Consider the following 27,525-nt stretch of genomic DNA (forward strand, 5'->3'; position numbering starts at 1 on the left):
TGCGGTCGCCGAGGCCCAAACATACCGTCGTCGTGTTGTAAAGCTGCGTTTCTTTTCCCCTTATTTCGAGTATCAAGACTTGTTCGTCGGTAACAGAATTGCTTATCCGAGCAAGAGTTACTTTTCACGGAAGGTGATGAGTGAGGTATCCGTATCCCGGAGGCGTAGGAGTCCCTCGGCTCGGTCGGCCTTGCCGCTTATGTGTACTCTTACTCGTCCATAGGATTCTATTATCGATATAGTCGAGAAGGCACGAAAAATCGTTTCGGCAGAAAAGCTTTCAAACGTTAAGACTTGTTTGGCCAGCGGAATTGCTTATCCGAGCGTGAGTTACTTATCGCAGAAGGTGATGAGTGAGGTATCCGTATCCCGGAGGCGTAGGAGTCCCTCGGCTCGGTCGGCCTTGCCTGCTTACGTGTACTCCGTCATTTTCAGGATCCCACTTTCGAAGTAGTCGAAAAGCAGGAAAGATGTTCTGGCAGAAAGACTTTTTCCGAGGAAAATTTCGACGCAGAGGGGGTGCCCCCTTCTAGCCCCCGAGGGAGGGTCGGGCTTTGCCGAGGCAAGGCTGACCCTTCCTTGATGGTTAGACTTTATTTGCGTATGTAAACGAGGTATATTAACGACTTGAAAACATCTTAAGGGTAGAAGCGACGTAGCTATCGGATGTTCCAAGCGTTGCTGTAGACCTCACCTTGACTGTTGGCCAGCTTGTATGTTCTGGGCTTCAAAATCTTGGCGATGATGAATGGCCCTTCCCAGGGAGGCGTGAGCTTGTGGCGCCCTCGGGCGTATTGTCGTAGCCAAAGCACCAAGTCGCCCACCTGGAGGTCTCGGGACCAAACCCCTCGGGCGTGGTAGCGTCGCAGGGACTGCTAATACCGCGCCGAGTGTAGTAAGGCCATGTCCCGAGCCTCTTCCAGCTGGTCCAGTGAGTCTTCTCGGTTGGTTCAATTGCTTCGGTCGTCGTACGCCTTCGTCCTCGGAGATCCGTAGTCTAAGTCTGTGGGCAAGATAGCCTCGGCCCCATAGACTAGAAAGAACGGCGTGGAGCCCGTGGCTCGGCTCGGCGTTGTCCTCAGACTCCAGACCACCAAGGGGAGTTCCTTCATCCATCGCCTGCCGAACTTGTTGAGGTCGTTGTAGATCCGCGGCTTGAGTCCTTGCAGAATCATGCCGTTGGCACGCTCTACTTGCCCATTCGTCATGGGGTGAGCTACGGCGGCCCAGTCCACCCGGATGTGGTGATCCTTGCAGAAGTCCAGGAACTTTCTGCCGGTGAACTGGGTGCCGTTGTCGGTGATGATTGAGTTTGGGACCCCAAAGCGATGGATGATGTTGGTGAAGAACGCCACTGCCTGTTCGGACCTGATGTTGTTTAGGGGTCGGACCTCGATCCACTTGGAGAATTTGTCGATGGTGACCAGCAGATCCGTGTAGCCCCCAGGTGCCTTCTGTAAGGGACCGACGAGGTCCAGACCCCACACAGCAAACGGCCAGGTGATGGGTATTGTTTGCAGAGCCTGAGCGGGCAGGTGCGTCTGCCTTGCGTAGAATTGACACCCTTGGCAGGTGCGTACAATCCTAGTGGCATCGGCCACCGCGGTTGGCCAGTAGAAACCCTGTCGGAAGGCATTTCCAATGAGGGCTCGAGGTGCTGCGTGGTGATCGCAAGCCCTCGAGTGTATTTCTTGTAATAACTCCTGACCTTCGTCGATGGATATGCCTCGCTGGAGGATGCCTAAGGGGCTGCGGTGGTAGAGCTTCTTTCCGTCACCCAGCAAGACGAATGACTTGGCGCGCTGCGCCAGTCGCCGAGCTTCGGCTCTGTCGAGGGGTAGCTCTCCTCGGTGGAGATATTGCAGGTACGGGGTCTGCCAGTTTCGATTAGGCGGGACCCCATTCCGCTCTTCCTCGACGCGCAGTGCCTCACCCTCGGGGGCCGAGGGCACCTCGGGCTGAGCCGAGGGCACCTCGGGCAGGGCCGAGACCTTCTCGGGCTTAGGCGTGTCGTCGGTCTTGACTGAGGGTTGATGTAGGTCTCGGGAGAAGACGTCCGGGGGAACCGTTGTCCGCCCCGAGGCTATCTTAGCCAGCTCGTCCACAGTCTCGTTGTATCGTCGGGCGATGTGGTTGAGTTTGAGCCCGAAGAACTTGTCCTCCAGGCGCCGAACCTCATCGCAGTAGGCTTCCATCTTCGGGTCGCGGCAATGGGAGTTCTTCATGACTTGGTCGATGACAAGCTGCGAGTCGCCACGAGCGTCGAGGCGTCGGACCCCTAGCTCGATGGCGATGCGCAACCCGTTAACCAGAGCCTCGTACTCGGCCACGTTGTTGGACACCGGGAAATGGAGGCGCAATACGTAGCGGAGGTGCTTCCCGAGGGGCGAGATGAAGAGCAGGCCCGCGCCCGCTCCTGTTTTCATCAACGACCCGTCGAAAAACATGGTCATGGGTTCCGGTTGGATCGGAGCTGCTGGAAGCTGGGTGTCGACCCATTCAGCCACAAAGTCCACCAAGACTTGGGACTTGATAGCCTTCCGAGGGGCGAACAAGATTGTCTCGCCCATGATCTCCACCGCCCACTTTGGAATCCTACCCGAGGCCTCTCGGCACTGGATGATCTCTCCCAGTGGGAAGGATGACACCACAGTCACCGGATGAGACTCGAAGTAGTGTCGCAACTTTCGCCGCGTCAGAATTACCGCGTACAGTAGCTTCTGGATTTGCGGGTAGCGGATTTTGGTCTCGGACAGTACTTCACTGATGAAGTAGACTGGCCTCTAGACGGGCAATGCGTGCCCCTCTTCTCGTCTCTCGACCATGATCGCGGCGCTGACCACCTGAGTGGTAGCGGCGACGTAGATCAAGAGGGCTTCTCCGGCAGCGGGGGGCACCAAGATGGGCGCGCATGTGAGGAGCGCCTTTAGGTTCCCGAGGGCTTCCTCGGCCTCAGGGGTCCAAGTGAAGTGCTCGGTCTTTCTCAAGAGGCGGTACAGAGGTAGGCCTCTTTCGCTGAGGCGCGAGATGAAACGGCTCAGAGCCGCAAGGCATCCCATGACCCTCTGTACTCCTTTCAAGTCCTTGATGGGGCCCATGTTGGTGATGGCCGCGATTTTCTCCGGGTTGGCCTCGATGCCCCGCTCGGAGACGATGAACCCCAGGAGCATGCCTCGGGGGACTCCAAAGACACACTTCTTGGGATTGAGTTTTACGCCTTTCGCCTTGAGACACTTGAATGTCATTTCAAGGTCGGAGAGGAGGTCGGAGGCTTTCCTCGTCTTGACTACGATGTCATCGACGTAAGCCTCGACCGTTCGACCAATTGAAAGTCGCCTAGAGGGGGGGTGAATAGGGCGAAACTGAAATTCTCAAAAATAATCACAACTACAAGTCGGGTTAGCGTTAGAAATATAATAGAGTCCGCGAGAGAGGGCGCAAAACAAATCGCAAGCGAATAAGGAGTGTGACACGTGGATTTGTTTTACCGAGGTTCGGTTCTCGCAAACCTACTCCCCGTTGAGGAGGCCACAAAGGCCGGGTCTCTTTCAACCCTTACCCTCTCTCAAACGGTCCCTCGGACCGAGTGAGCTTTCTCTTCTCAATCACTTGGAACACAAAGTTCCTACAAGGACCACCACAAGATTGGTGTCTCTTGCCTCAATTACAAGTGAGTTTGATCGCAAGAAAGAATCAAGAAAGAAGAAAGCAATCCAAGCGCAAGAGCTCGAAAGAACACAAGCAAATCTCTCTCACTAGTCACTAAAGCTTTGTGTGGAATTTGGGAGAGGATTTGATCTCTTGAGTGTGTCTAGAATTGAATGCTAGAGCTCTTGTAAGTAGTTGAGAAGTGGAAAACTTAGATGACTTGAATGTGGGGTGGTTGGGGGTATTTATAGCCCCAACCACCAAACTAGCCGTTTGGTGGGGCTGTCTGTCGAATGGTGCACCGGACAGTCCGGTGTACACCGGACATGTCCGGTGCGACATCCACGTCACCAAAGCCGTTGGGTTCCGACCGTTGGAGCTCTGACTCCTGGGCCCGCCTGGATGTCCGGTGGCGCACCGGACATGTACTGTAGAGTGTCCGGTGCGCCAGCATGGGCGTGCCTGACCTCTGCGCGCTGGCGCGCATTAAATGCGCCACAGGTAGCCGTTGGCGCCAGAAGTAGTCGTTGCCCCGCTGTTACACCGGACCGAGGCTTCCCGCATGAATCGGGAAGTCGCGGCGCGGTGCTCCGGGGGGTACCCCTGCCTTCGAGAGGCAGAGCTCTCGGCCCGTCGGACCGCGACATCCTCCAAGAGATTCTTGAGCTCCCCCTGGATACACCGCCCCTCGGTGGTGGATGGTTCCGTCATCGCTCGGAGTAGTATCGCTGCTGCAGCCAGGTTCTGGCCGGCCCCACTAGAAGATGGGGGCAGCCTTGCCCTGGCATCTTCGGCAATGCGGTGTTGGACGTCCTGGGCCAGATGACGCGCTTCTCCGGCCGGTGCTCGGCCTGTCCACTCCTGCCCGATATTTTGCCGAAGCTGCACAAGTTGTCCTGCTTCCTCGTCGAGCCTGGCCTGCATCTTGCGGATTTGCTCGAGCTGTGCGTCCTGACCCCCCGCAGGGACTGGGACCACAGCTAGCTCCCAAAGGATGTCAACGCGAGGCGCAGGGCTAGGGGGTTCACCGTCCTCCGGCATACCAAGATGGTTGCCTTCGTCGAGACCCCCTAGATCGACGTGGAAGCATTCGCGACTTGGGCCACATCCCTCGTCGCCGAGGCTGTGGCTACTATCGGTGCAATCGGAGAGGCAGTAGTCACATGCGGTCATGAAGTCCCGCATGGCACTAGGGTTATCGATCCCGGAGAAATCCCAACCAGAGTCGGGCTCGTCATCTTCCTCGGAACCCGGGGGCCCGTAGGTCGAGACGGCCGTCAGTCGGTCCCAGGTTGACCGCATATGATACCCCGGAGGGTTTGGACATTGAAAGTCGCCTAGAGGGGGGGGTGAATAGGGCGAAACTGAAATTTACAAAATTAATCACAACTACAAGCCGGGTTAGCGTTAGAAATATAATTGAGTCCGCGAGAGAGGGTGCAAAACAAATCACAAGCGAATATGGAAGTGAGACACGTGGATTTGTTTTACCGAGGTTCGGTTCTCGCAAACCTACTCCCCGTTGAGGTGGTCACAAAGACCGGGTCTCTTTCAACCCTTTCCCTCTCTCAAACAGTCCCTCGGACCGAGTGAGCTTTCTCTTCTCAAATGCTTGGAACACAAAGTTCCCACAAGGACCACCACAAGATTGGTGTCTCTTGCCTCAATTACAAGTGAGTTTGATCGCAATGAAGATTGAAAGAAAGCACGATTGCAAAAACCAAGCGACAAGAGCGACAAATAACACACGGATCACTTTCTCTCTCAAGTCACTAATCACTAATGATCACTTTTCTCAATTGTGAAACTTGGAGAGATGGAGGCTTTGAATGTGTCTTGGAATGGATTGCTAGCTCTTGTATTGAATGTTGAAGGTTGGAATGCTTGGGTGTTGTGAATGGAGGTGGTTGGGGTTATATTTATAGCCACCAACCACTTCCTAGCCGTTACTCCATTCTGCTGAGCGCGGACGGTCCACCCGCCAGGTCCGGACGGTCCGCCCCTGTAGATCAACGGCTGAAAATGCAACGGTCAGCAGTAACGGCTATATCAACGGCTATATTGCATTTAATGCGTCGTCAGATGTCAGACAGACCCAGTCGCGGACGGTCCGGTCGTGCACCCCGGACGGTCCGCGAGGCCGCTATAATTCATTCTTCCGAACCCATCACCTTCGGGTTTTTCGGATCCTTGCCTACCGGACGGTCCGCGCCTGAGGCCGGACGGTCCGAGCGAGGTCTCGGACGGTCCTTGCTTTTCCTTCGGACGGTCCGTAGTGCATACTTGGATTTTTGCATTGGTTCTGTCCGAGTGTCATCCTGGTGTTGCGGACGGTCCGCCGCAAGGGCCCGGACGGTCCGCGCTTGGCCTGTTTTTCCAAAAAGCTTCTCCTGTCCGGAATAATCTACGGTATTCCGGACAGTCGAATTAGTATAGTTGTAGATGAACCTTTGACACCTGTAGAACATATAATCTAGAGCAAACTAGTTAGTCCAATTATTTGTGTTGGGCAATTCAACCACCAAAATTAATTAGGAAATAGGCGTAAGCCTAATTCCCTTTCAGACATGCCTTTATGAAAGTGTCCACCGAAGCGGGGTCGCTTGGTGGGTTGCAGCTGAATCTAAAAGGCATGGAATGGGAAACGGACGGTACCTCTTGATCGACGGGTGGTGACGAAGTCGCGTCAGGGACGGACTGCACCGTTATCTCAGGTACGAGGCTAACGCCCAGCAAGTCCTTCGTGAGCGTGCTGGCGTCGTCCGTCTGCTCAGGGTTGGCGTGTTGCGGGGAAACGATGCTCGTCTTCGTCTCAGACGCGAGGTCAACGCACGACGTGTCCCCCGTTGGGGCACCGGCGCCGTCGACTCGCTCGACAGCCGACGAGGTGCCGCCTCCTGCTTGGCCATGCCTGCCCCGCCTCCTCCTCCGTCGGCGGGGAAGGTGACGGGACAGACCCGGATGTTGTTCTTCCGCCACGTGGGGAAGACGTCGTCGATTCCGCCGCTGGCGGGCGGGCTGACGACCGCCATTGTCGTTGCCACACAGCGGAGGAAGGAGTATCATGTCGTAGCTGCCGTCGGGGGACATGAACTCCAGACTCCCGAAACGGAGCACCGTCCCGGGTTGGAGAGGTTGCTGGAGACTACCCATCTGGAGCTTGACGGGACACTGTTCGTCAACACGCAGCAGGCCCCTACCTGGCGCGCCAACTGTCCGCGTTTCGACCCCGGGGGGTCCCTGGACCGACGAGTAAATTGTCGCTGCGTGTCCCAGCCCAGATGGGTCGGCGCGAGACGGGACACAAAGGGGGGAAAACAGTAAGGGGAAACTGTGGCCTTCGTGTTGTCCTGCGCCCAGGGCGGATGCGCTTGCAGTAGGGGGTTACAAGCGTTCGCGTGGGAGAGAGAGAGAGAGCCTTGCGCGTCGGCCCGTTCTCCCACGCGGCCAACCTTCTCGTACGAGAGCCCTGGACCTTCCTTTTATAGACGTAAGGAGAGGGCCCAAGTGTACAATGGGGGGTGTAGCAGTGTGCTAACGTGTCTAGCAGAGAGGAGCCAGAGCCTTAAGTACATGTCGTCGTGGCTGTCGGAGAGGTTTTGGCACCATGTTCATGTGATGTCGTGGCCGTCGGAGGAGCGCTTGAGCCCCGTGGAAGTACAGCTGTCGGAGCTGTCGGATCCTTGCTGACGTCTCCTTGCTTCCGTAAGGGGCTGAGAGCCGCCGTCGTCATGGAGCACGCGGGGTGCCATCATTATTTGTTTACCGGGGCGAACCAGATGGGACGCCGGTCTTGTTCCCCGTAGCCTGAGCTAGCTAGGAGTAGGGTAATGATGGCCCCCCTTGTGGCGTGGTCGGTCCGAGCCCGAGGTCAGGCGAGGCGGTGACTCCTCCGAGGTCGAGGTTGAGTCCGAGCCCGGGGGTCGGGCGAGGCGGAGACCGTCGTCCAAGGTCGAGGTAGAGTCCGAGCCCTGGGGTCGGGCGAGGCGGAGACCGTCGTCCGATGTCAAGGTTGAGTCCGAGCCCTGGGGTCGGGCGAGGCGGAGCTTCCTATGGCGCCCGAGGCTGGACTTAGCTGTTGTCAGCCTCACTCTGTCGAGTGGCACAACAGTCGGAGCAGGGCAGGCGACGCTGTTTTCCTGTCAGGTCGGTCAGTGGAGCGGCGAAGTGACTGCGGTCACTTCGCCCCAGTCGACTGAGGAGCGCGCGTCAGGATAAGGTGTAAGTCGATCCTTGCATTAAATGCTCCTATGATACGGTCGGTTGGCATGGCGATCTGGCCAAGGTTGCTTCTCCGCGAAGCCTAGGCCTCGGGCGAGCCGAAGGTGCGTCCGTTGCTTGAGGGGGCGCTCGGGCGAGACGTGAATCCTCCTGGGTCGGCTGCCTTTGCCCGAGGCTGGGCTCGGGCGAGGCGAGATCGTGTCCCTTGAGCGGACGAAGCCTTGACCTGAATCGCGCCCATCAGGCCTTTGCAGCTTTGTGCTGATGGGGGTTACCAGCTGAGATTAGGAGTCTTGGGGGTACCCCTAATTATGGTCCCCGACAGAACCACTAGATGAAGCGATCATAGTGCGAGGAGTAAAACAACATCATGACGCTTTAGTAAAGCATAACTATCATTACAAATATGATGAGCATTATGAGAAACATTCTTAACATGAGAATACAAATAAGTATGGTTCTTCGTTTCATGAAAATAATGTGGGCTACTAGCCATAAGCGCCTTCCCCTTGTCCTTAGTGAAGTTGAGGGCCTTTTGGCTTTTTGTGTCATTGGTTCCCTTTTAAAAACCAAGTCCATCACTAATGGAGGGATGTCTACCAATGGTGAAGGCATCCCTGGCAAGTTTAACTTTTTCTACTTAATTCTTGCAAGTTTTAAGTTGAATATTTAATTGAACAATTTCATCATTCAACTTTGCAATATTAGAAGCATGATTAATACAAGCATCAAAATCATGATATTTACATTTAGCACAAATTCAAACATGCTCCAAGAAAGAACTAGAGGCATTCAACTTGTCTATTTAGCATTTAAATCATAATTTGCATTTTTAGAGTATAAATAGTAGAATGACATGAAGATAAATCACAAAAAAGTATTTCGTTCTTCTTTACTTCTAAAGCAAGGGATTTTTCAACTTCTACAACTTTCTCATGTTCCTCATAAAGAAAATTCTCTTGCTTTTCTAGCAATTTATCCTTTTTCATTAAGATCATCAAATAATTCATTAATTTTGCCTAATTTAGATCTATCCAAGCGCTTAAAAAGATCACTATAATCCATATCATTATCAGATTCCTCATCACTAGAAGTGTACTTAGGAGTGTCATGTGTATGTACCTTCTTTTCCTTAGCCATGAGGCATGTGTGTCACTCGTTGGGGAAGAGAGAAGACATGTTGAAGGCAGAGGTGACAAGTCCTTCGTCGACGGAGTCAGATGAAGAGCAGTCAGAGTCCCATTCCTTGCCGATGTGCGCCTCACCCTTCTTCTTTCTGTAGAACTTCTTCTCCTTATTCCCTTTCTTGTCTTGGTCCTATTCATTTTCATTGTCGAGATATTGAGCAATAAAATGACCAGACTTATCGCACTTGAAGTATGAACGCTTTCCCCTTGATTTGTTCTTGTTGGGGTAGTCCTTGCGTCCATGTTGGAGACTTGTTCTCAAATGCTAAGAATTAAGAACAAGGCAACATAAAAAGTGTTAAACGTTAAAGTCCTTCGTCCTTCGAAGCATTATCTCCCTTCGGATATAATGAATTCCGGACGAAGGTTATGAAGGACATACCTTCATAAGCATAATAAATGAAGAAAGATTCATATACAAAATATGGAAAATAGCATGATCACTTTAAACATTATTATCAATTTATTTTTATTTACGTTACTTGTATAAGCAATAACAAATTACAAATGTACCTTCGTCTTGAAGGAAAGTAAGAGTACAAGCGTGACGTAGAGCGAATGTCAAGTCCGCGTGAACAGTACGGGAGTACTATTCATCTATTTATAGGCAAGGGACACAACCCATGTACAATTACATCCATGCCCTTTACATTTGCTAATAACTCTATAGTAATTCTTCGAGGTCTAATTTGCCTTTTCATCTTTAAGTCGGTTCTCCTTTTCTGCTATCATGCTGAAGCTTTCCTGCGCACAGCTTCGTGATCATCTAGACCTTCGTCATAATCTTCTTTCGTCTCGTTCAGGCTTCGTCCTGACTGTGCTCTTGTATACTCATGATTAGATTCCGAAGATACCTGCTCACATATTTCACTTGGAAAACATTGTCAAATCATGTTTTTGAGGACCTTCGGAAGCCGAAGGCCCCCAACAGTAGCCCCTCACAATATTAATTTGCTAGAATGATAAATTCATATTGCGACATGGACGAAGGCCTTAAGCCGAAGGTCCGAAAAAACACCTTCCCTTTGCTAGAATAGCAACAGTCATTGACAAGCGGGGCCCTCCAGTTTTCAACGCACTAGGTGTATAAATAAGAGCTCACCACGAGTTTATTTGGCACGCTTTCTTGCCATCTGGTCTTACTCACTCGACTTTTAGCCCTTGCACAACAACTCTTGCTTGGCTTTTTAAATTTTTAAGCTTCGGTTTCGAGAGCACTTTCTCAACATTTTCGAAGATGTCTGAAGATAAGAAAGTTGTTGCTGAATCGAAGCTAAGCCTTTCTGAGGAGATGCACCTTGGCTTTCTTCAATCAATGGTGAAGACAAATACAGAGAAGATTACCAGGGAGATTTTAGAGGGTTTATCTGAAGACACTGGTGACAGTGATAGCTATGATGTGGATAGTGGTGGTGAAGATTCCGAAGATCGACCTTGGCGACCAAGCCATGCGGTTTTTGGGAAATCAAGTATTAAACAAAGCCATCTTGTCAATATGAGGGGTAGATATTTTCGGGACTTGTCTATTGTGAGGGCTGACGAGGGAGAGAAAACTTGTCCGACTCCCGAGGAAAATGAAGTCGTGATATTCCGAAGCTTCTTAAAGGCAGGACTGCGGTTTCCTTTGAGCAGTTTTGTCGTGGAAATACTGAAGATATTTGAAATTTGCCTTCATCAAATTACCCCCAAAGCAATTATAAGGATGGGCATCTTCGTCTGGGCCGTGAGGAGCCAAGGTTTAGAACCAAATGCAAAAAGTTTCTGCAACATTCATGAGCTATTGTATGAAACAAAACCTTGGGGTAAAGAGCAGTATCACAACAATTTTGGCTGCTACAGCTTCGGGGCCCGGTCTGGGTCAAGCTGTCCCGTGCCAACCTTTCGAAAAAGATGGCCCGGCGACTGGATGACGGAATGGTTTTATGTGAAGAATGATTTGAAAACACGGGAATATATTAAAGATATTATTATGCGCCCTATCTGGCAACGCTTCGGCCTTCGAAGGTCGAAGGTGGAAATGGATGAAGCAGCCGAAGAATGCCAGAGAGCCTTCGGCGTGGTTTGCTCTTTTATTGGGACAAGGGATTTGATGCAAGAACACATTGCCTTCAGAGTATGGCCACTTGCAGATAAATGGGAAATGCCGAAGGAAACCGTCAGGGAACCTGACGAAGGTGGACTAGTCAGGCTAAAATACACATTCAAATACGGAGATAAGTTCGTTGAGCCAGATGATGACTGGTTGAAAAGTATTGAGGCCATAAGCGATGAACTGCTTGGACCATACTCGAAGGCCGAAGACACTGCACTGTCAGCGGCCTTCGGAGGCCGAAAGAAGAAAAGACTCAACCGAGTATTTGATGCAATTGGGTTTGTCTACCCCGACTACCGTTATCCAACGCGGGGTCAAAAAAGAAAGAATATATCTTCTGCGAAGGAAGTTGCTTCAGCCGCTCCTAGCGGGCCGGCGCCGAAGAGGAAAAGGATAAAGGTTCTCACACACCGGCCATGCTATATTGAACCGGCCACAGTGCCTGAGTTTGTCGGTGAAACCTCTTCGGCCATCGAAGCTAAAGAGCCAACTCCCCTACCGAATATTGAAGGGCTGGCCGAAGTGCCGGCGACGGAAAAAATAGAAGAACCGAGGGCTGAAGAAACAAAGACATCGGAAATTCTAAGTCCTTCAGCAAAAATTGGGGTGCCAGTGCCAATGCCGATGACAACCCCCAAGAGAAAAAGAATGGTTAATGTACTGGATGTATTGGAGACAATAAAGTCTTCAAGCACTACTCCGAAGAAATTTGGCGAGACTTCCGAAGTGCAAATCGAAGCCTTGGGTGCCGAAGCTTCAAAGCACCAAGCTGAAACTGAAGCTGGGCCTTCAGAGCCCGCCAAGGTGAAATCCTTGGAAGCCGAAGAAATAGAAACAACAGAACAAATTTTGGCTGAAGAAACTGGCACTGCCGCCCCCGAAGCATTTTCCGAAGCTTTCGATTATATTTTACGACATGCTTCGGCGAAAGAATTGACTGCAAAAGAAAAGCGAGAGGCTCAGTTTTATGCCCAAAAACTGAAATATCCAAAGGGGGCATTGATATTCAATGGTAGCGGAGAAGAAGACTTCTTGTATTGTCTCCCTGACAACAAGGAGATTTCTGTCTGTCGGGAGATGAGCAAGAGCTTCGGATTCCCAACATTAGAAGATGGGCTCTCGGTGTTATCAAAAGACGAGCTGGCCGACAGCTTGGCGTATAATAGCTTAAAGGTGCGAAAATGAGGTCTTTGTATTATTTCTTGAAATCAAAATTTTTCATTTGCTTAAACTTATTGGCACACACACGATTTTTTTGCAGGGCCTTATACTTAGCAACGCCCTCAGGGCTCAAAAAGATGCTGAAGACGAAGGGTGTGTTATGGCCCTGAGCAACCTTCGTTCCGAAGTAATTGAACTAAGGAACGAAGGTCTCGAAAAAGATAAAATATTACATTCATTGATAAATAGAATAAAAGAAGGCGAAGCTACTTTTAAAGCTCAAGCTGAAGCTTAGAAGCGTGAAATTGAAGATCTTCGAAAACAACTAGCCAGAGTTAAAGAGGAATGCACACTTGAAGAAACAAAACGAGAAATCAGTGAACAATGGGCAAATCATTTGGAAAAAAAACGTTGAAGAGCTTCGTGCATCTAAGAAAAGATGCTATGAAAAATCTATAGAATGTGCTAAGAAAGTAAGAACCAGCTTCGCTAGCGTTGGCGCTTTCTCAAGTGAAGAGAAATTCATAAGGGGTGACCCCGAAGGCCCAATTGAATGGATCAGCCACGAAGCTGAAGCCTTTGAAGAAATTTTGAATAGTCGTGGAGACATATGTGCCTTTTCGGGTGCCAAAGGGATTGCTACCATTTTGGAGAGGAAAGGCTGTGACCACGTGAAATTCTTGGCACAATCCGAAGCTGCCTTATCCTCTGAAGATATAAAAGACCCCTCGGCCGAAGCGAGCCTGATCGGTGGAAAATTTTTCACCCATCTGGGACAATGGTGGCCGGGAAATGGCCCAAGAAATTATACGAAAAAGCGAAAAAGGCATTCATGACGCTAGAAAAGTAGCAGAGGCCGCTGAGAAAAGTGCGGAGCCCGAAGGACAAATAGGTATTGACTAGTGGTTTTTGGCTCTGTTGTAATTTTTTGATTTCGAACTTGTTTACGGTTTGTAATAGTAATATAGCAGTATCTTCTCCTCCCTCAGAACCTGCCGAGCCATCTACGGACCCCCACGCGAAGGGGGACGACGAAATTAGGAAAATGGTCGAAGCCATCATGGATAAAGTTGTTGATCAACTACTAAACGAAGCTGCAGAAGTAGTTCTAAGGGAAGATTAAATGCTGTTGTAAAAGCATTTAGAATATAATGTTTGTTGAGAAACATGTGTAATATTTTGTAACTTTGAATATAATATATTAGCTATTTATGGTTCTATTCTTTACGATGCATGAAACTTCATATACATACCGTTTTTGAGCCTTCGGCGAAAAAAACACCTTCCCTTCTTTTCATGCTTCGTAAATAATATCCGTGTTCTCATAAAATCAGTAACCAATCCTCGTAAAATCAATAATCAATAGATCTTTCATTTCAGAGTTTGACGAAGATATAATTCCTCGATAGCTATTTTGTGCCCTGTCACTATTTCTTCGAAACAATCTTCGAATATCAATACTGAGACCTCCTTCTTGCGTTGTTGATGTAATATGATGTATGATGTTATGCTGTGCAAATGATGTAATGATGTGATGTTATGCAAAATGATATTTGCCGAAGATCGACGTTTTTCACTGCAAGCCTCCCTTTGGAGCTTCTTCGCCTTTTACTTCAGCGGAATCAGCATTTATTTTTCGCTGTAAGCCTCCCTTATGAGCTTCTTCGCCTTTTACTTTCAGCGGAATCAGCGTTTATTTTTCGCTGTAAGCTCTGCATTCCCTTCGGAACGACTTTTGAGCAGAAAACTTACACTGTGCTCCCTTAGGAACGACTTTTTGCTGCTTCGAAGAAATTACACTGCGTTCCTTAGAACAAATTTTTGATAATTCGAAGGTCCTCCTTGCCACCATAAATTCTTATGCTTCGGCAACTTAAGCCTATGGAGAAGATATATTTTCATTATGGTAAAAAGCGAAACTGTTACAAGAGATTGAAAACGACAAAAAGCACTTAAGCCTCCCATAATTGTTCCTTATTAAAAAGAAAATAATACTGAATGCGAAAAGCTACTGTCGGGGTAGGATATTTGTCAGTAAATATGCTTCGACTCTAGCACAGTGCTATTGACTGTGCGAGCTTCGGACTCTTCTCTGAAGTCCCGTTGGAGGTGAGTGTGCTGACTCCCTTCTGGCTGCTGGCCTCGTTGCGTTGGTGGTGGAGGTGGGGGTTGTTGCCAAGATGCTTGGGGTTGGCTTGCCGAAGCAACAGAAGCTGCAGGGTGGTTGCCTACATATTCTAGAATATAAGGTGAATGGTACGAAGCAGTATGCATGACTTGCTTCGGCTGACTCTGTTGCGCTGCAGCTTCTGCTATCTCCTTTTGCTTCTGGATGGTAACATGGCACATCCTGGTGGTATGGCCCTTGTCCTCACCACAGAATAGACAATAAATTTTCCTTGGCTGATCCCCAAATCTTCCTCCGAAGCCCCTGGCGCCTCTGCCCCTTGGAGCTGGCAGCCGGAAAGAGCTTTGCTGCTGCCCCGAAGCTTGCGAGGAGTACTGTGGCCTTTGCTGTTGACTCCCTCTATCATCACTCTGAGTAGAGTTGTGAATTGACCTGACGTGCCTCGGGTGGAATCTTCCTCCGAAGCCCCTGGTCATTTCAGAGAACCTGTATGCTTCCTCCCTTCTTTGGCAGAAGTCATTGTCAGCTCGAATATACTCGTCCATCTTCTGGAGCAGCTTCTCCAAAGTTTGAGGAGGCTTCCTAGCAAAGTATTGGGCTGAAGGTCCCGGCCGAAGCCCCTTAATCATGGCCTCAATGACAATTTCATTGGGCACTATTGGTGCCTGTGCCCTCAGACGCAGGAACCTTCGGACATACGCCTGAAGGTATTCTTCGTGGTCCTGGGTGCACTGGAATAAAGCTTGAGCAGTGACCGGCTTCGTTTGAAACCCTTGGAAGCTGGTTATCAGCATGTCCTTCAGCTTTTGCCATGAGGTGATTGTTCCTGGCCGAAGAGAGGAGTACCAGGTTTGTGCAACACTCTTGACAGCCATGACGAAAGACTTTGCCATGACTGCAGTATTGCCACCATACGAAGATATGGTTGCTTCATAACTCATCAAGAATTGCTTCGGGTCTGAATGACCGTCGTACATGGGAGCAGGGGTGGCTTGTAAGACTGGGGCCAAGGTGTAGCCTGTAGTTCTGTTGACAGAGGAGAAGTATCATCAAAAGCAAAATTTCCATGATGGAAATCTTATTACCAGTCGTCCTCGTTGTAGAAGCCCTCCTGATGAAGCTCTCTGTGCGGAGGCCTTCGGTTCTGGTCATCTTGAGCAAGATGACGAACTTCTTCAGAGGCTTCGTCTATCTGCCTTTGCAGGTCAGCTAGACGAGCCATCTTTTCCTTCTTCCGTTGGACCTGTTGATGGAGCATCTCCAAGTTTTGGATTTCTTGATCCAAGTCGTCCTCCGGAGGCGTTGGACTAGTGGCCTTCCTCTTCTGGCTTCGGGCCTCCCTAAGAGAAAGGGCATCCTGATTGGGATCCAGCGGCTGCAGAGCGGCAGCCCCTGTTGCTGAAGCTTTCTTCGGCGGCATGACGAAGGTGATGCTTGCCGAAGGTGTTCAAAACTCAAAAAAATGGAAGTGAGTTCATCGGAGGTGGGCGCCAATGTTGGAGACTTGTTCTCAAATGCTAAGGATTAAGAACAAGGCAACATAAAAAGTGTTAAACGTTAAAGTCCTTCGTCCTTCGAAGCATTATCTCCCTTCGAATATAATGAATTTCGGACGAAGGTTATGAAGGACATACCTTCATAAGCATAATAAATGATGAAGAAAGATTCATATACAAAATATGGAAAATAGCATGATCACTTTAAACATTATTATCAATTTATTTTTATTTACGTTACTTGTATAAGCAATAACAAATTACAAATGTACCTTCGGCTTGAAGGAAAGTAAGAGTACAAGCGTGACGCTAGAGCGAATGTCAAGTCCGCGTGAACAGTACGGGAGTACTGTTCATCTATTTATAGGCAAGGGACACAACCCATGTACAATTACATCCATGCCCTTTACATTTGCTAATAACTCTATAGTAATTCTTCGAGGTCTAATTTGCCTTTTCATCTTTAAGTCGGTTCTCCTTTTCTGCTATCATGCCGAAGCTTTCCTGCGCACAACTTCGTGATCATCTAGACCTTCGTCATAATCTTCTTTCGTCTCGTTCAGGCTTCGTCCTGACTGTGCTCTTGTATACTCATGATTCGATTCCGAAGATACCTGCTCACATATTTCACTTGGAAAACATTGTCAAATCATGTTTTTGAGGACCTTCGGAAGCCGAAGGCCCCCAACAGTCCCTTCAAAGTGGACTTAAAACGCTTGATAACAAGTGCTATTTCATCCTCATTAAGGTCAGCCGCCTCAACTTGCGCCACCTTGTTGGGGAGCGCCTCCTTGTTGGACGTTGCTTTGAGTGCAACGAGTTGCGAATCGTAGTGAGGAAGAGGTCCGTTGGCGATGTCATTGACGTACCTTGCTTATTTTACCATCTTACGCCTGCTCAAAAACATACCAATAATTTCTTCGGGCGACATTTTGGTATACCCGAGGTTCTCACGAATAAGATTAACAAGATGAGGATCAATAACAATAAATGACCTTAACATGAGGCGCACGACATCATGATTCGTCCATCTTGTACTTATGTAGATTTAGATCTTGTTCAACAGGTTAATGAGCTTGTTGTACGTATCAGTTGGCTCTTCACCACTCTTCATGGTGAACCTCCCTAACTCGCCTTCCACCAACTCCATCTTGGTGATCATTGTGGCGTCATTTCCCTCTTCCCTCATGAGCAATTTTGATGGTGTCCCATATCTCCTTGGCATTGTCCAAGCCACTAACCTTGTTATATTCATCCCTGCATAGAGATGCTAAAAGCATAGTAGTATCCTGGGCATTTTTTATGAATTTGCTCATGAATAAATATAGCATTATCATTACTGTCGGGGACCATAATTAGGGGTACCCCCAGGACTCTTAAACTCGGCTGGTAAACACCATCAGCACAAAGCTGCAAAGGCCTGATGGGCGCAACACAGGACAGAGCTCTGTCCGCTCAAGGGACACGATCTCGCCTCGCCTGAGCCCAGCCTCGGGCAGGAGCAGCAGACCCAGGTAGATTCACGCCTTGCCCGAGGGCCTCCTCAAGCAACGGGCGCACCTCGACTCGCCCGAGGCCCAGCTCGGGCAGACTTCACGGAGAAGCAACCTTGGCCAAGATCGCCTCGCCAGCCGACCGGATCACAGGAGCATTCAATGCAAGTATCGCCTGACACCTTATCCTGACGCGCGCTCTTCAGTCGACAGAGCCGAAGTGACCGCAGTCACTTCGCCCCTCCACTGGCTGACCTGACACGGAAACAGCGCGGCCTGCGCTGCTCCGACTGTTGTGCCACCCGTCAGGGTGAGGCTGACAGCCGCCAAGTTCGGCCTCAGGCGCCATAGGAAGCTCCGCCTCGCCCGACCCCAGGGCTCGGACTCAACCTCGACCTCGGACGACGGACTCCGCCTCGCCTGACCCCAGGGCTCAGACTCAACCTCGGACGACGGACTCCGCCTCGCCCGACCCCAGGGCTCGGACTCAACCTCGACCTCGGACGACGGACTCCGCCTCGCCCGACCCCAGGGCTCGGACTCAACCTCGACCTCGGACGACGGACTCCGCCTCGCCCGACCCTAGGGCTCATACTCAGCCTCGACCTCGGAGGAGCCTCCGCCTCGCCCGACCTTGGGCTCGGACCGACCACGTCGCAGAGGGGAACATCATTATCGTACCCCTAGCTAGCTCAGGCTACGGGGAACAAGACCGGCGTCCCATATGGCTCGCCCCGGTAAACAAGTAATGATGGCACCCCGCGTGCTCCATGACGACGGCGGTTCTCAGCCCCCTACGGAAGCAAGGAGACATCAGCAAGGACCCGACAACTCTGATAGCTGTGCTCCTACAGGGCTCAAGCGCTCCTCCGACGGCCACGACATCACATGAACAGGGCGCCAAAACCTCTCCGACAGCCACGTCGACATGTACATAGGACTCTGGCTTCCCTCCGCTAGACATGTTAGCACATTGCTACACCCCCATTATACACCTGGGCCTTCTCCTTACATCTATAAAAGGAAGGTCTAGGGCCCTCGTACGGGAAGGTGGTCGCGCGGGAGGACGGGTTGGCGCACAGGCTCTCTCTCTCTCTCCCTCGCGAACGCTTGTAACCCCCTACTGCAAGCGCATCCGCCCTGGGCGCAGGACAACACGAGGTCGCGGTTCCCCTTATTGTTCCCCCTTGTGCTCCATCTCGCGCCGACCTATCTGGGCTGGGACACGCAGCGACTATTTACTCGTCGGTCCAGGAACCCCCCGGGGTCGAAACGGCGACAGTTGGTGCGCCAGGTAGGGGTCTGCTGCATGTTGACGAACAACTTCCCGTCAAGCTCCAGATGGGTAGTCTCCAGCAACCTCTCCAATCCGGGACGATACTCCGTTTCGGGAGTCTCGAGTTCATGTCCCTCGACGGCAGCTACGACATGATACTCCTTCCTCCGCCGTGCGACAACGACAATGGCGACCGTCAGCCCGCCCGCCGGCGGCGGAATCGACGACGTCTTCCCCGCGTGACGGAAGAACAGCATCCGGGTTTGTCCCGTCACCTTCCCCGCCGACGGAGGAGGAGGCGAGGCAACCATGGCCAAGCAGGAGGCGGCACCTCGTCGGCTGTCGAGCGAGTCGACGGCGCCGGCGCCCCAGCGGGGGACACGTCGGGCGTTGACCTCGCGTCCGAGACGAAGACGAGCGTCGTTTCCCCACAACACGCCAACCCCAAGCAGACGAACGACGCCAGCACACTCGCGAAGGACTTGCTGGGCGTTAGCCTCGTACCTGAGATAACGGTGCAGTCCGTCCCCAACGCGACTTCGTCACCATCCATCGATCAAGAGGTACCGTCCGTTTTTCATCATGTGCCTTTTAGATTCAGCTTCGACCCACCAAGCGACCCTGCTTCGGTGGATGCTTTCATAAAGGCATATCTGAACCTTTCGGGGTATCATATGTGGTCAACCTGGGACCGACTGACGGTCGTCTCGACCTACGGGCCCCCAGATTCTGAGGAAGATGACGAGCCTGACTATGGTTGGGATTTCTCCGGGCTCGGTAACCCCAGTGCCATGCGGGACTTCATGACCGCATGTGACTACTGCCTCTCCGATTGCTCCGATAGTAGCCATAGCCTCGGCGACAAGGACTGTGGCCTAAGTCGCGAATGTTTCCACGTCGATCTAGGGGGTCTCGACGAAGGCAACCACCTTGGTATGCCGGAGGACGGCGATCCCCCTTGGCCTGCGCCTTGCGTTGACATCCTTCGGGAGCTAGCTGTGGTCCCAGTCCCTGCGAGGGGTCAGGACGCACAGCTCGAGCAAATCCGCGAGATGCAGGCCAGGCTCGACGAGGAAGCAGGACAACTTGTGTAGCTCCGGCAGAATATCGGGCAGGAGTGGGCAGGCCGAGCACCGGTCGGAGAATCGCGTCATCTGGCCCAGGACGTCCAGCACCGCATCGCCGACGATGCCAGGGCGAGGCTGCCCCCGGTCTCCAGTGGGGTCGGCCAGAACCTGGCTGCAGCAGCAATACTACTCCGAGCGATGCCGGAACCATCCACCGCCGAGGGGCGACGTATCTAGGGAGAGCTCAAGAATCTCCTGGAGGATGCCGCGGTCTGACGGGCCAAAAGCTCTGCCTCCCGAAGGCAAGGGTACCCCCCCGAGCATCGCGCCGCGACTTCCCGATTCATGCGGGAAGCCTCGGTCCACACCGGGCGCACGCGGGACACAGCGCCTGCAGCCCCGGGACGCCTCGGCAACGAGCACCACCGCCGCGACCGTCGAGCCCACCTCGACGATAAGGTGCATTGAGGCTACCACCCCAGGCGTGGGGGACGCTACGACAGCGGGGAGGATCGGAGCCCCTCGCCCGAACCACCCGGTCCGCAAGCTTTCAGCCGGGCCATACGACGGGCGCCGTTCCCGACCCGGTTCCGAACCCTGACTACCATCACCAAATACTCGGGGGAGACAAGGCCGGAACTGTGGCTCGCGGACTACCGACTGGCCTGCCAGCTGGGTGGAATGGACGATGACAACCTCATCATCCGCAACCTCCCCCTGTTCCTCTCCGACGCTGCCCGAGCCTGGCTGGGGCATCTGCCTCCTGCGCAGATCTCCAGCTAGGACGACCTGGTCAAAGCCTTCGCCGGCAACTTCCAGGGCACATACGTGCGCCCTGGGAACTCCTGGGATCTCCAAAGCTGTCGCCAGCAGCCGGGAGAATCCCTGCGGGACTACATCCGGCGATTTTCGAACCAGCGCACCGAGCTGCCCAACATCACCGACTCAGATGTCATCGGCGTGTTCCTCGCCGGTACCACTTGCCGCGACCTGGTGAGCAAGCTGGACCGCAAGACTCCCACCAAGCCAAGCGAGCTGATGGACATCGCCACCAAGTTCGCCTCTGGTTAGGAGGCGGTCGAGGCCATCTTCCAGAAGGACAAGCAGCCTCAGGGGCGCCAGCCGGAAGACGTCCCCGAGGCGTCCGCTCAGCGCGGCACCAAGAATAAGTCGCAAGCGAAACGTGACGCTGATGACGCAGACCTTGTCGCCGCCGTCGAGCACAGGAACCCTCGGAAGCCTCCTGGAGGCGCCAACCTGTTCGACAAGATGCTCAAGGAGTCGTGCCCCTATCATCAGGGTCCCGTCAAGCACACCCTTGAGGAGTGCGTCATGCTTCGGCGCTACTTCCACAAGGCCGGGCCACCGGCGGAAAAAGGCAAAGCACACGACAACGACAAGAAGGAGGGCCACAAGGCAGAAGAGCTCCCCGAGGTCCATGACTGCTTCATGATCTACGGTGGGCAGGTGGCGAATGCCTCGGCTCGGCACCGCAAGCAAGAGCGCCGGGAGGTCTGCTCGGTGAAGGTGGCAGTGCCAGTCTACCTAGACTGGTCCGACAAGCCCATCACCTTCGACCAAGGCGACCACCCCGACCGCGTGCCGAGCCCGGGAAAGTACCCGCTCGTTGTCGATCCCGACATCGGCAACGTCAGGCTTACCAAGGTCCTCATGGACGGAGGCAGCAACCTCAACATCATCTACGCCGAGACCCTCGGGCTCCTGCAGATCGATCCGGGCCGGCGCGACGCCCTTTCACGGGATCATCCCCGGGAAGCGCGTCCAGTCCCTTGGGCAACTCAATCTGCCCGTCTGCTTCGAGACTCCCTCCAACTTCCGAAAGGAAACCCTCACGTTCGAGGTGGTCGGGTTTCGAGGAACCTACCACGCAGTGTTGGGGAGACCATGCTACGCCAAGTTCATGGTCGTCCCCAACTACACCTACCTCAAGCTCAAGATGTCGGGCCCCAACGGGGTCATCACAATCGGCTCCACGTACCGACACACGTACGAATGCGACGTGGAGTGCGTGGAGTATGCCGAGGCCCTCGCCGAATCTGAGGCCCTCATCGCCGACCTGGAGAGCCTCTCCAAGGAGGTGCCAGATGCGAAGCGCCACGCCGGCAACTTCGAGCCAGCTGAGACAATTAAGTCCGTCCCTCTCGACCCCAGCAACGACGCCTCCAAGCAAGTCCGGGTCGGCTCCGAGCTCGACCCCAAATAGGAAGCAGTGCTCGTCGACTTTCTCCGCGCAAACGCCGAGGTTTTTGCGTGGAGTCCCTTGGACATGCCTGGCATACCAAGGGATGTCGCCGAGCACTCGATGGATATCCGAGCTGGAGCCCGACCCGTGAAGCTGCCCCTGCGCCGATTCGACGAAGAAAAGCGTAGAGCCATAGGCGAGGAGATCCACAAGCTGATGGCTGCAGGGTTCATCAAGGAGGTATTCCATCCCGAATGGTTAGCGAACCCTGTGCTTGTGAAAAAGAAAGGTGGGAAATGGGGGATGTGTGTAGACTACACTGGTCTAAACAAATCATGTCCGAAGGTTCCCTACCCTCTGCCTCGCATCGATCAAATCGTGGATTACACTGCTGGGTGCGAAACCCTGTCGTTCCTCGATGCCTACTCAGGGTATCACCAAATCAGGATGAAAGAGTCCGACCAGCTCGCGACTTCTTTCATCACACCTTTTGGCATGTACTGCTACATTACTATGCCATTCGGTTCGAGGAACGCGGGAGCGACATACCAAAGGTGCATGAACCACGTGTTCGGAGAGCACATTGGTCGAACGGTCGAGGCTTACGTCGATGACATCGTAGTCAAGACGAGGAAAGCCTCCGACCTCCTCTCTGACCTTGAAACGACATTCAAGTGTCTCAAGGCGAAAGGCATAAAACTCAATCCCGAGAAGTGTGTCTTCGGAGTCCCCCGAGGCATGCTCCTGGGGTTCATCGTGTAACACCCCTGGTGTTTATATTTCGCTCGACAACGAGTACGGATTTAAGCACGTGATATCAGTGGATAAAACAGACACTAAGTTTTAATCATCTTCGCCTAGCTCGATTTTAGGATCGCATCTGTTTCGTCTGTCGCGAGTGCGACGTCGTTTTTATTTTTATCTATCCGGGCTCTTCCTAAATCTTCATGATGTTCGGAACATCGTTGTTCCGAAAATCGGTGCGTCCGATGATTATTTAAATCCATCGCTCGCGCGAATACAAAATTCGGAAGTCTGATCCACTTGGATGATTTTTATTCCGAGCAAATTAAATTGAACTCGACAACTAAAATGTCCGGGCAAAATAATCTGAATCGTGCATCGGCCGAGAAAGATCGTGCGCGAGATTATGACCCAATTTATTCCTTCAGCACGCTGTTTTGGCAACGAAATCGCGCAAGCATTCGTAGCTATGGTTCCGGTTAATTTCAGTTAAATCGTGGAGCAAATTGTTAGTGCCGAAATCAGTTTATTTCGGTCTGTCGTTTCTTGCCCAACCCAAAAACTTTGGATATAAATGACGGGTGCAAATTCATCTGATTCCAAGTATTCGCTAAATCAAAACTGAGACAGCTCGTCCGAGAATTTATAATTGAGCTCCAATTCTCTGGTAAATTATCTATGACTGTGGAATCAGATGCTCAGACCACAGATAAAATTTATTAAGTTTCGAATCGAATCAAATCAGGTCGTAAATATTGTCGACCTTTTTGTTATCGCTAAAAATCACAATTTAAAAATATCTGAGATTTTGTAAAAAAAAATAAAAGAAAAATATGATCAAAAATCTTCTGCACGCCACTCCCTGTCCAGATTTTTTCGTTCTTCCTCCCGTCCTCGTTCTCATCTGCGCGCGGGGCAAAGAAAAATCAGCCGCCGCTCTGCTTCAGCAGAATCTCGCCGCCGAAGCGCTCCTATCCTTATCCCCTGCGCGCCGTCGTTATCCCGTCGGCCGCCGCTGTTCTCGCCTTCATCTGCTCGGTCGCGCGCTCTCCCTGGTACTTTCCTGGCGCGCGCTTCTCTAGCTCGTGGAGCTCCTCCTCTGCCGAGCGATTTTCCACTGCGGGCGCAGCTCCAGCTCGTCCCCATGGCGGTCGCCGTCGAGCTCCCTCGCGGCGACTTTCCCCTGCCAGCTCTTTGCCCATTCCTGGTCGCGTCTCCCTCCTCTGCTCGCGTCCCGCCATGGCCGCTGTCCGGCCGAGCCCTGCCCCAGCCGGATCTCGCCTCTCCCTACAGTTCGCTCTCTCCCCCCTCCATCTCTCTCCAGTCGTGCGCCCCTCCGCTCTGCGTGGAGTTTCCCCGTCGTGCCCCTGCTCATCTTCCCTTGGCCGCGGGCCCTTGCCATGCTCGCCGAGCTCCCTCTGGTCTTCTCTGCTCGCCGAGATTCTCCCTGGTGCCGCGTCGTGCCCTCCCCTCGGTTTTCAACGTTGAACGCCGCCATCTTTCTGGTGTTCTGCGCTGGCCGCAGATCGAAGCTTTGCTGTGCGCCCAGTCGAGCGATCCCCTGCGCGCGCGTTCCCTGCACTTGCCCCAGCCGCGCTCTGGCCGTCCCAGCTCCACTCGGCGCCCCCTCGGCTCGCCCCCATGGTGCTGGTCGTGTCCCTCGGCGCCGGTCGCTTCTTCTTGCTATTCCATGCCGCGGCAATCGCCCTGCTGCTCCAGTGCGCCCAGCCGAGCGATTCTCTGTTCCGTGCGCGCGGTATTTCTCGAGCATGCCGCGCCCAGTCCCTGCTCCTTGTTTTTCTCTGCGACGTGGAGTCTCCTCGCCGCGCGGATCTCTCTCCTTCCTACCATGTTCGGATTGTGCCGCGCTTCCTGTCGCGTTCGGCCTGCTCCGGATCCGAAGTTGGTCGCCTCGGTGCGAAATCGCCGTCACGTCCGGGGTTTTGACATGTCTCCCTGCTCGCCGTCAAACTTGGGTTCCCTGCTCAGCCTTTAGCGCTAGCGCGTCGCCGTGATGTTACCGTCTCGCCGTGATTCCCTGATGGTTCGTGTCTCTGCATGTTCAAATCGTCGTTCCGCGCGTCAGCAAGAAATTCCAAGAATCGGGTGAAGACGAAGCTAGCAGCGCGATATTCCCTAAGCGCTCGACAAATTGCCTGGATCGGAAAATCGCTACCGATCTCGCGGATTCGTGTCAGCTGTTGAAACGGTAAGTTGATGAATTGTTTAGAATAGTTCGAACGTTAAATAATTTAATGTGTTAGGTTGATGCTCATTAGGTGCTCGATAAATTGCGTGGGTCACGAAACTCTCGTCGACTTCGCAGTTCTTGCGATTATCGAGCCAGGTTCAGTTATAGCGAGTTATTTCGCTATTCCGACCAATTAGCGGAATTAGTGTACCGAATAGAATATTAATAGGCCTGTGTGATGAGAAAATAGTTTAATCACTTATACAGATGTGTATATATTTACGATAAAGAAATATTTAAGTAATTGTTGACATGAAAAACATGTGAGGAGTAAAATAAAATTAAAATAGTTCTTTGTGAGCGATGTAGAATAATTCATAAAACGAGGGATAAGTTTAGAATTCAATTAGTTAACTGATAAGTTGTGGTTAGGCTAATTGTATTAAAGGTGTATAATTTGTTGTTTTGTGATGTTCGCGTTAGGTTCGGTTAATCTAAAGAAGCGTAATTATTGCGCGTAGTCATATATTAATAACTAGTGTTTCCGTACAAAATTGTACAACGCCTCGCCGCTAGGTGTTTAAATTCGCCATCGCGTAGCACTATATAAGGTTTTTGATATTTCTGTCTATATGCATTCATGTGCATAATGCATTTCATTCAGGTGCGATAATTAATCATGTGATGCGGAAGATGACTCAAGTATCCCCAAGCGCGGGCTAATCCGCAGGATGATGCTGATGGACGAACCGGAAGATGGATAATCTGAACGAGTGCCAAGCCAAAGGATGCTCGCCAAGTGGTCGCCTAACAAACACTAACCTAGTGTTACCCAGGCAAGCCCCGGTGCATGCAACCCCTTCCTTGTGTTTTTAAATTATTTTTACACACTTTAAGTCTAGTGAATGTGCATTAGGTTTATAGGAGTTGCTTGGAAACCCTTGGATGCATTGCCTTCCTTGATATTCATACCTTTATAGATACTTCTGGTGAAGTATCAAAATATGATTTACAAAAATGCTTAGCCCTGCTTAGATCTTGTGGATAGAGGTTGTCTTTTGCAATACTGCCTAGCTCAGGGGTTATCCTGAGGAAGGATGGCTTCTACCTGCAAGAATATATTTTCATTGGGAGCATGGTGGGATCTTACTGCAAAGTTCCCTGTGATGCTCTTTTCATCCTAAGGAACACAAACAATCCTAAGGATGGAAGTACTTAAATCGGGACTTGGGCTAGGAACAGGTGATGTTCTACCCAGGTTGATTAAGGATTGGATGCGTATGTAGGCTTGATGATTGAGGACCCTTTAACTGGTCACATGCCTCGTCATGGGTAAGCCTTACCTCGGGCAGACTAAGGCCAGAATAAGATAACACGGAATGGGCATGGAGCGGTGGCGAGAGTAGCGTGTACCCTCCGTGGCAAGAGGCTGGACGGTGGTGTATCTGTGCTCTCGGTTCGCGTGAACCTGATCTGGTCTTAAGAACCCCGGTGGCGGGTTGACATATGCAAGGGTTAAGTGCTACATATGTCGTGTGATTGGAGATCCTCAGCTGAGTATAATCGATTCGGATCGCCGTACCTTCGCGGTAATGAATACTTGGTCACTGCCCTACAACCTAAGTCAGGATGTGAACCTCATGAATAAAAATGATGTTGTATTGATGAGATGGTGAAATTAGACCAGATGCAAACAGAGTCTATTAATATTTAATCTGGCGTTAAAATATTGAAAGTAATGACTCACTTTAATAAGCTATTTCTGCAAAAGTATCTAAGTTGATTCTTGCTAAAGCCTCTCCTTGATTCCCAAATCCAGCATATCCTTGAGAGTCTTTTCTTTAGTCGGGTAAGTCTTGCTGAGTAATTCCATACTCAGGGTTTTATTCCCTGTTGTTTTTCAGGTTATAGTTTTGTGCTGCTGATGATGGTGTTAAGTGCCGGTGGGCTCGGCCTTCTTATAAGTCTAAGTAACCCTTCTATACGTCTTACTGAGGATGGTCACTTGAGCTAGCATATATTTCAAACTTATACTTTTGTAATCACTCCGATAAAATAATCTAAAATTTTTGTAACCTGTAAAATTTGGTAATAAGATTTCCGCTGCAAAAATGTTGTGTGTGTGATTTATGTTACTTAATCCTGCGGTTCTGGTTGTTCATGGTTTATCTGATGTCCTTGGGGCAATCGGACGGATCCTGTTAAGTTATCTGGTGCACATGCATAGCAGTCTGAGGTCTTTGAGACAAGGACAGGTACATGTGGGCCCAATAACTTGGGAGGTTCTGCCACACATCGTCTCCGAGCGGGGCATCGAGGCCAACCCGAAGAAAATCGCGGCCATCACCAACATGGGCCCCATCAAGGACTTGAAAGGAGTACAGAGGGTCATGGGATGCCTTGCGGCTCTGAACCGCTTCATCTCGCGCCTCGACGAAAGAGGCCTACCTCTGTACCGCCTCTTAAGGAAGGCCGAGCGCTTCACTTGGACCCCCCGAGGCCGAGGAAACCCTCGGGAACCTAAAGGCGCTCCTTTCAAGCGCGCCCATCTTGGTGCCCCTCGCGGCGGGAGAAACCCTCTTGATCTACGTAGCCGCAACCACTCAGGTGGTCAGCGC

The 27,525-nt window shown here is 51.6% G+C and overlaps 1 protein-coding gene across 1 annotated transcript; it reads left to right on the forward strand.

Moving 5' to 3' along the window:
* The first annotated feature begins 23,376 nt into the window (after window positions 1-23,376).
* LOC118472249 (uncharacterized) lies at window positions 23,377-27,136 on the forward strand. The gene is made up of 2 exons (XM_035960181.1): window positions 23,377-24,925; window positions 25,572-27,136. Exon 1 carries the CDS (start codon window positions 23,861-23,863, stop codon window positions 24,710-24,712), a length of 852 nt encoding a protein of 283 aa, XP_035816074.1. The 5' UTR covers window positions 23,377-23,860; the 3' UTR covers window positions 24,713-24,925; window positions 25,572-27,136.
* The last annotated feature ends 389 nt before the right edge of the window (window positions 27,137-27,525 follow it).

Source organism: Zea mays, chromosome 6 (genome assembly GCF_902167145.1).
Source record: "Zea mays cultivar B73 chromosome 6, Zm-B73-REFERENCE-NAM-5.0, whole genome shotgun sequence".
NCBI classification, from domain to species: domain Eukaryota; kingdom Viridiplantae; phylum Streptophyta; class Magnoliopsida; order Poales; family Poaceae; genus Zea; species Zea mays.